This window comes from Ahaetulla prasina, chromosome 2, assembly GCF_028640845.1.
Source record: "Ahaetulla prasina isolate Xishuangbanna chromosome 2, ASM2864084v1, whole genome shotgun sequence".
Classification (NCBI taxonomy): Eukaryota; Metazoa; Chordata; class Lepidosauria; order Squamata; family Colubridae; genus Ahaetulla; species Ahaetulla prasina.
The window spans coordinates 244,474,406-244,488,405 of NC_080540.1; the positions used below are offsets into that span (position 1 = coordinate 244,474,406).

Genomic DNA, 14,000 nt, shown 5'->3' on the forward strand with positions numbered 1-14,000 from the left:
TCACTGAAATATTTTGCTGAACTCGTGGGTTAAAACTAAATGCAGAATTCTTTTGCATTTTAATGAATAGAACTGGGTTTTTGTAGAACTGTAAACTACATCAACTGAAGATGACGACAATTAATGGTAGAAAAGCAGACAGGAATAGAGAATTTTATCTTTAGTCTCACAAAGAAAAAAAATTGACTTCAAAATATGAATGTAAAGCAATCCAAGTTTCATTTTCACAAGAAGTATTGCAATAATACAACGAAACATGATTATAGATCAGCTGAATTTTTAAAAAGCATTAAACTTTTATAAAGAACTGCATAATTAACCACCAGTTCCAGCTCAGTGAAGCTGAGCATGAAGCTGAGGAAGGGGGTGATTGCAATGCAGCACGAACTGTTTCAAAGACAAGCCAGGAGTGCTGACTGGCTCTATCTCAAGAGACTGTGGCCCTCCAATGGAAGAGCAGCAGAGCTCCAAATGAGGTCAGGAAAAAGGATTTTTAAATGCAATTCAATAAAATTGAAGGATGCAAGTGCAGCAATGACTGGAAAAATATTTTCCTGGGACTGGAAATGTGCTTCTTTATAGGCTTGTAAATAAAGCAATTGTGATGGCTCTAGAAGTCTCAAGTGCTTTTTATTCCCATTTTTGTGTGTGGATAGTTATTTTGAATTCTTTAACTATTGGAACTCATCCATAATGTTGGGAAACAACATAGATGGCACAACCCATGTATCGTTAAAATTATGCCCCTCCCCCACCCTGAAAAAGTGCCTTAAACAATTTCTAGATGTTGTAAAACCATGGCTGTTTGCCTGTATTGAAAATGAAGCAGATGAGAATAGCCTTGCTTGCAACTGAGCTGCCACTGCAGATGACATTTTGAAGCAGGGACAGCTAGAATGGAGTTTCTTGGGATGAGGTTCAAATGCAGACAGCAAATATCGAGGGCACTTGATTCTTCATACTTAAGGTACTGAGTGAGATAAGATTTGGACAGATCTATGCAGGAGCAATGAAGAATTCTGTGGCACCTTAATACCAATACAAATATTTTTATGGATCAGAGTCCTCTTCATCTAATGCAGAATAGCCATGAAAAAAGGAATATTCCATACATACACTGGAATATGAAACATTATATTCTATTTTGTTTATGAAATTGCCACAATGACTGGAATGTTTAGGTAAAATCATGGACAGGTCTCAATGAGAAATTATATGCATAAATTATTTCCTCACTAGAGGCAATATAAAAATATTTTTATGTACATTTATGAACCAAGACAGATAGCCTTTTCAATTCCAGCTGATCATGAATTCCTCCAGGATCATTTGAAAACTATTCCCAATTAGTGAAATGGCCACATTTCTGATAAACCTAGCATTATTCAACTAAGCCAAAATCAATCTGGGTTGGGTTTTTTTTCAGTCTTGTAAATAACTTGGCTCCTTCAGGCTCTGTTCTTAAGGATAAGTTCTAGATAGAGAAAATGCAAAGCCAAGGAAATCTTTCTGGAAACATTACAGCTGTAAGGCTTCTGAGATAAATGAAGTTTGGTAGAACTGGGGGCAGGACACAGCCTGGAAGAGAGAGAGAAAGACACCATCTGTGGCCAGGGTGGGCGGCCACAGATGGTGGCCACCCACCTTCCCAGACTGGGAAGAATGGCACAATCTTTGGATGGGACTAGATGTTTCTGAACTTATATATACAAGTATCAAACTTAGGAATGAGTTCATTCACAGATAAACGGGGAAAAAAACCTGCATTTTTTCTTATCTTTGACAAGCAAGACTGCTGGGCTAGGCTGATCCTGCCAAGTAATTCATATTTGGCCTACATGCAGCCAGTTAGAAGCAAGTAGCTGTTTAGGCAGATTCCCCTGGAGAAGGAAGTGGATCAACTATGACAGATCAAAGTTATCTTATCTGGAGACGACAGAAAGAGTATCAATGGAGCTTGAAATATTAAACCTGCAACAGCCAAAACAGATGACATGGAAGGAAAATGGTCAGAACCCCACTGGGGTGGGTATGGGGGATGCAGGAGAAACACTGTAAATAAAAATGAAATGATTTAGACAAAAAGTATTTAATTCACTTCCATTTATTGCAGTGATCTTTCTTCAGTATAGTAGAGTAGCTGCAATACTCCATGTTGTTAAAACATTAGAAAAGTCATAACTGTAGATAACAGTTACAATACATTATCAAAATATGACATAACATTTTTGGACTGTGGATAGTACCAACCAAAGCTCAAGCTTTAAATTAAGACCGTAGTTCATTTTTAAATAAACAAAATAGCATATAAAATAATTGTGTAAAAAGGAAAGACAAACATAATCAAAATAATAAATAATCAATTTCTTCAACTGTTTTCTAAACACTTCCAAATTTCACAAAATAAACTTATAAAAATGATATTGCTGAGTGTCAATGGAAAATTATTTCAAGTTATTGATTGAAACTTTAAAAGTGTTCAAAAGAAATTTAAAGTTATAGTAAATAGAAACTGGAATGACTAAATTTGCTAACAAGTTAATAGTATATATTACCTGGAGAGCTTTAATAATGTTATAATCAGGATTTGGCATTTTGCATTTCTAATATTGGAAATTCTCATTGGATGAAGAACTTTTAAGTCACAGACTACATTTGGTACCCATCAATAGATTCAAATGTTAAAATAATTATTTCAGCCACCACACACAGGCAGAAATGCAAGTCCTTTCTTTTGCACATCACGAATAATGGCTGCCCTGAATGGGCCAAACTGCTACGTGTCCAAGTGCATTTCTTCTGGATGGTGACACTGTTTTCTATCCTATTCTAAGTCTGCACTTAACAAAACAGGGGAAAGGAAAGGAAATTCAGCCTCACTGAGTAAGTTTACATCTTCTCTCATCACAGCAACAATCAACCAATCTGGTAGTAATCAACACTCTATTTGCAATGTGATTTTTTTTAAAAAAAGTAACAACAAACTATTATAAACTTCCAATTTCCTTTGAAAAATATATCCTAACAATGAATTACTCTATGTGGCAGCCAACTTGTATTGCACTTCTGGGAAAAAAAACAATCAACATTAGAGCAGTATGTTACTGAAGGTAATTACAATATGCAAGAATCCTGTTGTCCCATTAACCAGATCTTTCAAAACAATTATTTGTTCACAGATTTTGATTTCACTTAGCAAGAAAGCTGTGTTTTTATATGCTATGTGTTCACTTACAAACTCTGAAATTATAGATCTTTGATCTAATATGGCGCTCTGTATTAAAGCCAAAAGTTGAAACTTATTTTTAGGCAACTTACAGGTAACAGGTATAAGCGTTGTTACTAATTATTGGATAAAGTCTCAAGAGTTTCTTCAGGAAGCAGTTCATAGAATAAAAAAATATAAAGCAATTGAAATATATACCCATCCACAAACAGAGGGCACACAAATGGGCAGTTCTGGAATACACCATCTTCTTATCAAATTAAAAAGCTCAAGAGAACCAAACCTGAGTGTTTAGCAAGAGATTTAGCAGATTTTAAATAAACTGCCCTTGGATGCCCTGGACAAAACATGGTCCCACAGAACTATTCTTTATCCACATGGCCCCCCCAAAAGGGCACACACAGTATCAGTCCCAAAACCGATGGCATCCTGTGACAAAAGCATCCTTTGACAACGGAGTTGCACAATAAAATCTGGTCGGTTAATCTTCTGTCATAGGAGCCCAAGGAAAACAGGACGGGATGGAATTGGGAACATCAATAGTTCCCAATTAAGTACATCTTTCAGTAGTAAAAATTGACATTACAAAGTCCTCAATGCTAACTGACTTTATTATCATAGCCAAGTCATCCCACTTACCTCTTAGGTCTAACCAGTCTCTTAAACAGACACATACACAGACCACAAACACACAACCTCCCTGTTCCAAACAATAAGAAACATACAACAGTCCAAACTAATACCTTCATGGAAGACCAGAATGCAGCATCTTTATTATTGTAAGATGGAAGAGTCTAGAAACTAGAGGAAATCTGATCTAAAGTTTTAACCAATGGCAGACTGACTTTATAAATTTACAAAACGATATATGGATGAAATTTGGTTAATTTCAGAAGGCACCTCAAGGCTAAAAGGTTTTTATAAATCTATAACCCTTTCATTGATCAAAAATAAACACTTTATTGCTGCCTTTCAAGTAGCAAAGAAAAACTTGTTTATTTATTCTTACTAAGGAATCCTCCCCCATTTAGCAAGATTAAATTACAGAAGAATTAGAAAAAAATGGAACTTCCACAACTTTAGGAGTATAGTGACTTTCCTTATGTGCTTTTGAGTCAGGGGAATAGTGAGAAAGTTATCACTTTCTACCTCGGTGTGAGGTTAATATTTTAATAGAACGTTCCAGTCCCTTTCCTCTAGGCACTGAAGTACCATTTCTTTCTCGTTGCATCTTGCACAAGAAAGTTTATGAATAGAAGGTAAGAACACTTTGATGATTTCCACGGACAAGGAGAATGGGTGGCAGGTCTTTTGAAAGAGCTTCTATCCAGGCCATGTACAACGCACTCGATACTGCACTTTTTCGTGCTACTGGTAAACTCCTATTAAAAAACAGAGAAGGAAAAATTATTCACAGATGGATAGGATTAGAATTGTATTACGTAACTGAATTTAAACTGATCTGGCATCCAAAATATTTTTTGACATGAAATGGTTTTACTCAATGTTGTTCATTGAGTAGTATTAATAAACAATTCTGCTGAAAGCAGTTTTTAAATTTTTATTTGATTTACTATTCCTACTAATCACCCCCAAGTTCTTTAGTAGCAAAACTATGTTCAAGCAGGATTCACCCAATTAAATGATTAATTTACTGCAAACCACCATACTGTATTCTTTCCATTAGCGCTCAATTCTTATGCAAGAAGTATTACATTATTTGGCTTACATTGACCCAAGGTTATTTTAATTATTTAATGCTTATTAGCTATATTTATAGATCTCAAATCCCCAGAATTATGTTCTTTTTTCAAAAAAAAGAAAGCAAAAACAAAGACAACAGGGCTGGTATAAAAATGAAAGCTCCCACAGGAAATCTGTTCCATAGGAACTTCATGGGGGCGGGGAGGTGGACTTACAGCAGGCATCTCTAAGATAGGCAGATTCAAGCTAGGAAAATCTCTGATCATGTATCCTGTTGCAATATTGGCTTTAATGGAAATGAATTGGTCCCAGAAGCCTACTGGCAACCAGCGCAACAACCATATAATTGGCATTATTCTATAAGGATGAAGTTGTCTTACCAATGAGCTAGTTATCATGTTTGTCCTGGACGCAGCCTAAGTCATCTCAGAAAGCCTCTAAAGTATTCCACTTAAGGAGTGATGAAGGCTAGATTGGAACTGGTGCTGGTGGGATATGCAAGTAGCTGGTGAAGTGAGTGCAGAGGGACTGGGGGAGGGTAGGTGAATAGGCAACAAAGTGTAGCATGACCATGGACGAGGGAGCAGGTCGCCACTGAAGCCTGGCAAGGGTGAGAGATGGTGCACACAGCACAAGAAGCCCCGGAGTCATGGTGCCTCTCCGCATGGCCAGAATGGTAAACCCAGCGAGAGGGTGAGGCAGGCAAACACAACAAAGGTTCAGCTGGGGAAGTGGTTGTAAATGAGAACTGGCTCAAATTACCATGTGACCTTGAGGGTACTACGATGATTGTAAATTCAAGGACCAGTCACAAGTCCATTTTTTTTCACCACCGTTGCAAGTTTGAATACTCACTGAATGAATGGACATTACACAAAAATTATCTGTGTAACACTTTTGAGCAGTTTATTTCAAATATTTACCAGAAAGGATGCCAAGAATTATAGAAATGAGTACTTACATAACAATTAGATTAGCTGTACTTGAATGTTCTTTCAGTAATTCATTTAATCTAATCTGACGGTGACTCTGTAAGAAAAATGAAAACATTACTGATCTCTGAAAGGCAAATAACCATTTTAAAATTAATTTAGAATACTGATGCAAAGTTCAAAAATATGTACATGTGGGAAAGAATGCTAGATACCTTGGTTTTATATAGCTCAATTTCGTTATCTGTGATTCTCCAAGGTTCATCTTCTTTCATTTTGTCTGCAACATCTTGCTCTTTATCATCTTCATGAAGTCTGAATGGTTCAATCATTTCTTCAAAGGCTGCAATGCTAAAAGTTATTTGATCACAGAGTTAGAATGTATCAATTCTCCGTTTTAACCACTATAGCCACAAGAAGGCATGTGACTAGCATGTGTCACTTATCATATAATGCTATTAAAAACTGCAGGCCTAATAACTGGAATTGAACAGCTACTATATCTCTGCACAGAGGTGTCCTGGTTCCTAGCACATTTTTTCCCCAATAGAAGAGAATACATGTGGCTTGGGCTTAAACGATTGATTCCTTGATCCTCTCTGAGCTTGGATGTTTTGTTACCTCAACTAGATAATACCTTCAGTGCAGCCCTGAACAAACAATCAAGTTGAGAGAGCACTAAGGATGCCACAAATTTGTTTTACAATTTACCTCTATTTAATAACATTAAGTCTTCCCAGATAGTGTAGGGACTGTTCATTATACACTGTAAAGTTGGAATTTTCATTAACTGAAACTTTAATCCTGCCTTTTTATATCTAGACAAGATTCGGTTAAGACTTTAGAGGGCAGGGGTTTATTATTACAGATAGTCCTTGTTTACCAACTGCCCCTTCAGCATGTGCTTGGACTTATGAGCGTGCTGAAAAAATAAATTTACAATGGGTCCTTGAAATAATGGTGGTTGAAGCATCCACATGGTCACACGATCTCAATTCAGGCACTTTGCAACCTGAATTGCAATGGTTGCAGCATCCTACAGACATGTGGTTACCATTTGCAACCTTCAGAATCAGCTTCGCACATGAAAACTCAGTGGCGAGTTATAAACTGTGGTCATGTGACATTGCCTCAACAACCCCTTGTGATTTGCTTACTACTGCAATGCATCTGACATTGTAAATTTGGCATGGTCATGTTATATTTCAGTTAATGACTGTCACTTAGTGATGAAATTGCCGGTTCCAGTTACAGCTGTTAAGCAAGAACTATCTGTTTTCAGGGTTATTTGGTAATTAAGAAATCACACTAAGACATTATTTTCATTATTGAGATATTGAAGTTAAAACTATAATTAAAAATTAACACAAGGAAACTCTATTTAAATAGTACATGACATTCATATAGCACTTAATGATTCTGTTTTTAATAGCAAGTCAGTCCATGTTCTGTAAAAGCCATTTCTTACCCAGTATCTATGCTTTTCTTACTAATTATTTTAAACTATTTTTAAAAATGAAACCTCATTGTATAATCAATCATTTTACATTAGAGTCTAAATATTAATGTAATATCTCACTTAAATGACATAGAAATTGATATTGGAAATTAGTATGCAACTTACTTTTCTTTCTTTGGTTTTGTATTGATATCACCAAGGACCATAATATCTGAAAAGTCTATCCGAAATTTGCTAAGCAATGTTGCCATCCTGAAAGTTAAAGGAGGAGACCATAATTAACAGTGGAAATTTAGAATATTCCGTCCAATTCTGAGCTCCATAATTTAACGATATTAGTAAACTGGAATGGTTCCAGAGGACAGCAGCCACAAAAAAAAAAATATTAGAAAGGCTAAGAGGCACCGGGTACGGCTAGCCCGAAAAACAGATGATGGGGAAATCTAATGGTTGCTTAGAAGTCTCTGAAAGGCTATCATGTAAGAAACAGAGCTGAACAATGAGATTGTTTCAGAAGACAGAAGCAGCAGCAATGGCTTTAAATGACAAGGCATAGGTAGATATCAGGAAGAAAATCTTGATGGTTGAACATTCAACAATGAAATGTATAGTGCCTTGAAAGTTGAGGATCCTCTTTCAGAGAAGACATTTGAATAGAAACTGGATGGGCCTCTCTTAGGAACATTGTTAATATAGGCAGTCCTCAACTTGTGACTATAATTGAGCTCAGAATTATGGTTGTGCAGGTTGTTAAGTGAGTCATCATGTGATCCTTGTTCAATTGTACAACCTTTCTTGTGGTCATTAAATGCAGTTCGTAAAGCAAACATGGTCATTAAGCGAACATGATCATTCAGCAAATCCACTGTTCACAATGAGCATTTTTTTGCTGTAAACTGGAAGTAAATGCCACCCATCATTAATCAAGGTCACATAGGACAATGTAAACAGCCATAAATGCAACATGGTTACCAAGGGCCCAATATGTGATCATGTGACTGGGGTGAGCCATCAAAACTTTGAATCTGGGTTGTAAGTTGCTCTGGGGAGGTCACTGTAATTTCAGAGTTGGTAAGCAACCAATCAGGTGTCAAGGACTACCTGTAGAAGATTTCTGCACTGTGCAGACATTAGACAAAATTATTTCTTCCAACTTTTACATTCTATGAAATGTGTAGGGTAAAATATTTTGTATGAGATTTTTTTTAGTATATTCTAAATCTAATGATTAAGTAAAAATAGATACATTTAATTCTTCATCCCACTTTTAATTTCATAAGCAATTCCTTATAAATGCTGAAGTGCTTAGAAAAAGATCAACAAAACATGGGATAAACTTTTTATCCATTATGGCACTATCATTATACTAAAGCAATTTATGAATTTTGATATAAACAATAATATATATCAAGGCACTGATTGGGGTTGATTAATTGATTTGGTTAAAGTAGAAAAAATCTTAGCCAGAGGAACTTAGTTTAAATTCATTAAACTCACGCTCTTCTGTCATGGTCGATTCTATTTATTTTTCCACCAATGAACACCCTGATCTTGCAGTCTTTCCATTTTTTCTTGGTTGTCAGAAGATATGGAATCAAAAGTGTTAAGCCTAGAGGGAAGAAAAAACCCCAATATTAGTTTGGAGCCAGTGCTGGAAAAGAAATACCAGATAACATTTCTAATTTTCTTGTCACGTTTTTTAAAAAAATTCTTACCTCCGTCATCAAAGAGCCACCAAACGTCAATGTAATTTTTGCCTTGTTTTTTCTGAAATTGGGAACTTGCGTCAAGCAGCTTTTGATCGGCCAAGTTCAGAGGAACAGACGGGCCCTTAGGATCTGTAAAATTGAGAAGTGACATTTGGAAGAAAATGAAGTCCAAAATATCCGATCACCCATCTCCATTCAAATGCAGAAGCTGGTTTACAAGGAATAGAAAAAAATAAGAGATAAAGAAGATATGTTCTAAAATATATGGACCTAATATCACACTTGAATTGTTTTTTAGTATCATCACATTGCATGCCTTTGAAGCTCCTAATATGCAGTGCAGGTGACTGCTGAGAGGAGTGGAGGTGTAAATGAATGGTCAATCACTTTTTACTTCGCTATCTAGATCTGGCAGCTTTAAGCTGTGTGGACTTCACAGAATTCCTCAAGCAGCCAGTTGAAGTCCACACAGTTTAAAGCTACAAAATGTTGAGAAACACTGATCTAGATATTGGTCATGGCTTGAAATAATTAGCATCACTTTTATCAGCTATTTGGAACAATGAAACACATATATTGTAATATAATCCTTACATTTTTAGCAAAGCAATAAAAAGTGATTTTTATTTATTTTATTTATAGTTACTGAAATTCAAAAAAAATAATCCGAACACTGTCCTAGCCAAAACATTTGCCCAAGTTCCCAGGAAGCCTGAATTATTAACTTCTACTTGTGATAAACAATAGACAAAATAAGATATGAAAGAAATAATAAATGGACACTGACAGAAAGGGAAAATGGATTAAACAAAAAAAGATGGAAAATGGCCTGCCTTTTTTCAAAAGTGGCTGTGTTGGAGTCTTGACATCATCTTCTTCTTCTGGACAAGTTTTAAAAGTAAACAAAAAATGAAAAAAGGTTATTTGCAATATTAATGATAATGGATCACTGTTTACCATTCAATGGTAAAAATCGAATATGAATTAATACATGCCATCATGTTATTAATTAGCATATTCACAACTTTTCTTTGTACCACTACACTTTTTTAAAAAAGAAACACGTTAGTAGCTGAAATAAATGTCCACTACATCCCTCTCTTTGCACTAGACATATGAACACACATATGCATACAAACATACATACACACAAAAATATTTTTATTCAGGGAGAAAATATTGATAGAATTTAAAATTCTACATTAGCTTAAGATGTAAAGAGGATGAGTAAAATCAATGATCAGTTTCACATTTAACTCAAGACAAGCTGTACAACTGGGCAAATATGTAAAATAGACTAAGTCTACACAAGTGACTACAAGGACGTATTTTAGACTTGGCAGAGCCAATATGTTTATCAGTTTAATCCACATTATAGTCAACAAGCTTGCCATAATCATATCAGCAACCCCTTTGGTGCAGTATCTCAATGTACCAAAAGCTTTATTTATTCATTTAATTTGTACATACTGTACCAACTAAACAGAACACTGCTGGTTCTGAAACTCTCAAAAGCTTCAAACTTTGTAATATGAAACAAAATGTAATAAGAAGGAAAATACTTGAATTAACATATTCCCTTCCCCAGATATATGGCCAATAAAAGATCTGCACAATTATTCTGTTATATAACAAGGAGTCTTAGGAGTCTAAATACCTATAGCACTATGACATTGTGATCAGTTACTATTTGGAGTTAAATCTACACTGTAGGGTTGGTATAATAATAATCAATATGTGTATGTATGTGTGTGTGCAGACATACACCTATGTGAAAAGAACTATACACCCTACCTTGAGTTTCTAGAAAAAAAGAAGTATACATGTACTAAATACATAGTTACCTTTATGATTAGGTCCTTTTTCACTAACAGGCTTAGAAGTTACCGTATCAGTCTTCTTGCTGTAGTCCACATTTACTATAATGTCTTTGGTTACTGGTGATTTCTCTTGGGATGACAATAATTCTTCTGTGAACATTAAAATATATATGACTCAATATTTATGCAAGGATAGGTTGCTATTTGAAACCATGATTTTTCTGGGAGGAATCTCAGCCTTTTCACTTAGGGATTCTGCGTAGATGTTTCACTAGAATCTACATAACTAAAAAATTTCAATGTTCATATTCAGAATGCACAGTAATAATTGCCAAGGTTGCCAAAAGCCATGCTAGCACAACAGTTAGAATGCAGTATTCTAAGTGAAGATCGACTCAACCTTCCATTTTTCCCCGAGATCGGTAAAATGAGGACGCAGATTGTTGGGGGCAATATGCTGACTCTGCAAACTACTTAGAGACAGCGGTAAAGCACTGAAGTGGTATATAAGTCTAAGGGCTACTGCTATTTACATAAGAGAATGGAGATTAGTTGTGTCAATGTGTTGTAACTGAAGAGCTACAATCACAGGAAAATAATCTGTCATCATTCTTCATGTTTTTTATATATTAAATACATAATTATTTAGTAAGCTTATCTCTGGCAATGATCCCGGCTAGAAAAAGAAGTATACATGTACTAAATACATAGTTACCTTTATGATTAGGTCCTTTTTCACTAACAGGCTTAGAAGTTACCGTATCAGTCTTCTTGCTGTAGTCCACATTTACTATAATGTCTTTGGTTACTGGTGATTTCTCTTGGGATGACAATAATTCTTCTGTGAACATTAAAATATATATGACTCAATATTTATGCAAGGATAGGTTGCTATTTGAAACCATGATTTTTCTGGGAGGAATCTCAGCCTTTTCACTTAGGGATTCTGCGTAGATGTTTCACTAGAATCTACATAACTAAAAAATTTCAATGTTCATATTCAGAATGCACAGTAATAATTGCCAAGGTTGCCAAAAGCCATGCTAGCACAACAGTTAGAATGCAGTATTCTAAGTGAAGATCGACTCAACCTTCCATTTTTCCCCGAGATCGGTAAAATGAGGACGCAGATTGTTGGGGGCAATATGCTGACTCTGCAAACTACTTAGAGACAGCGGTAAAGCACTGAAGTGGTATATAAGTCTAAGGGCTACTGCTATTTACATAAGAGAATGGAGATTAGTTGTGTCAATGTGTTGTAACTGAAGAGCTACAATCACAGGAAAATAATCTGTCATCATTCTTCATGTTTTTTATATATTAAATACATAATTATTTAGTAAGCTTATCTCTGGCAATGATCCCGGCTAGAAAAGAATTGATGTAAAAAGTTTCAGAAACATAAATTTATGAGCCTATAAGCATATAAGGTATTAGATAAGGTGTCCCCAATTCTTCACCTCATCAATTTCTTCATCAAGGTTCAGGTTGTTCATTGATCCCAAAACATTTATTATATGAAAATAATATAATAAACACTACTTTGAATAATAGTACTTTAAATATTGGATAATCTCATTGACCCCTGGAGGTCAATATTGATCACTTTGTAGGTGATTAGGGTTCAGGTATTAGGGTTTCAGTAATGGTTTCCCATGACCAAAGACAATCTATATTGTATTAGCCATTATAGAGATATTATTTAGCGCATGTTGGAAGTGGTCTAGCTACCAGTTGGTAAAACAATTCTACTTAGCCTATGATTCCTCTGGGAAAGTGTTAGACTGGCCAATCTTTTGGCTAGAATCTGTGTAATAAAGAGGAGATTTGGGACCTACCAAAACATGGTGGCCTAACCTTTCTGCCACCAGGGACTGTGATTTGGGCATGATTTTGTACACTACCTAGATCCTGCACATGTACAGATGAAGCTTCGCTCACTTGCATGGCCCATTCCTAACAGGCTGTGTACTTGTCCCCAGACTGGGGATTGGGGACCTCTGGCCTACAGAAGTCCAAGGGTGAATAAGACATTTAACTAGTAACTAGTAACTAGAAGTTGTAAACTACCTTAGATAAAATGGAATGTGAGTCTTCTGAACAGATAAAGAAAGGATAATCAGCACTAAAACTCTGCTTATAACTCTGGGACAACTGTCCATGCTTCTGGTGTTTGCCACAAGTGTATCATAGTAATCGATCTGAAATATAAGGTAGTTCTCATTTAGCAACTGCCTCATTTAGCAACCAGAATTATGAGGGTGATGAAAATAAAATATGCGACCAATCTTTGTGCTTACAACCTTTATAGGTTTGTAAAGCAAAGAAAAGTGAAAATAAGATCTTAAGTGCAGTTGTGTTTCATTTAATGACCATTTCACATAACAACCAAGTTGCTGACCTCAACTGTAGTGGCTAAACAAGGACTGCCAGTAAGAAATGTAAAAATGAAGTACAATTTAAAAAATCCTTAAAGACTTCAGATCTGAGGAGAAAGAGACTGAATTGCAATCCGAGACTGGTACACTAGAAACAGCAGTAAATATACTTTAATGAAAGAAAGTACAGAACGTTAAATTAAAAACTGAAAAACTTCTCCGTAATAGTTATCAAGCATGTATATAATTCCACTTAAACAAGGAATTCAATTAACAACCATAGGTTTTTCAAGTGAAGGTTTATATACAGTTTCTAGGAAATTTCCTAAATCTACTGAAAACATCTGCTGGAAAAGAACCAGGTTATCAGACAAAGAAAATGCTGATCCAAATGATGCAATTAGCATTATTCTGTATCAGAAGGCTATATCTAGCTGGAAAGCACAATGAGTACTTTAGAAATAACAAAAGGATTGAGAATCACAGCTGCCTCATCTGTGACAGAGTGACCAGGATACAAAGGGCCAAGGGATCTAAGAACATATTGAAGATGTTTGTAACAACACAGGAAAAGCATATTCAAAGTATGGCCCATTGCAGTTGTGCAAATCCACGTCCCTGAATGATCTATTATGGCCTACTTAGCGGAAAAAGTTGGCCTTTAAGTTTTTACCGCTGAGACAACTGCCGTATTTTTCAGTGTATAAGACGCACTTTCCTCCCCCCAAAGTGAGTGGAAATGTCTGTGCGTCTTATAGAGTGAATGTTGAAG

At 35.7% G+C, this 14,000-nt stretch overlaps 1 protein-coding gene across 1 annotated transcript in view; it reads right to left on the bottom strand.

The window, feature by feature from the left end:
* Positions 1-2,088: 2,088 nt before the first annotated feature.
* Positions 2,089-14,000, bottom strand: part of SLC12A2 (solute carrier family 12 member 2) — a 49,975-nt gene continuing 38,063 nt past the window's right edge. The window contains exons 21-28 of the mRNA XM_058168537.1: positions 11,566-11,691; positions 9,864-9,911; positions 9,037-9,159; positions 8,819-8,930; positions 7,487-7,573; positions 6,078-6,213; positions 5,892-5,959; positions 2,089-4,608 (exon numbers count right to left, since the gene is read on the bottom strand). Of these exons, the coding sequence (XP_058024520.1) occupies positions 4,473-4,608; positions 5,892-5,959; positions 6,078-6,213; positions 7,487-7,573; positions 8,819-8,930; positions 9,037-9,159; positions 9,864-9,911; positions 11,566-11,691 (836 nt within the window). The 3' untranslated portion in view covers positions 2,089-4,472. The remainder of the gene's footprint in view (positions 4,609-5,891; positions 5,960-6,077; positions 6,214-7,486; positions 7,574-8,818; positions 8,931-9,036; positions 9,160-9,863; positions 9,912-11,565; positions 11,692-14,000) is intronic.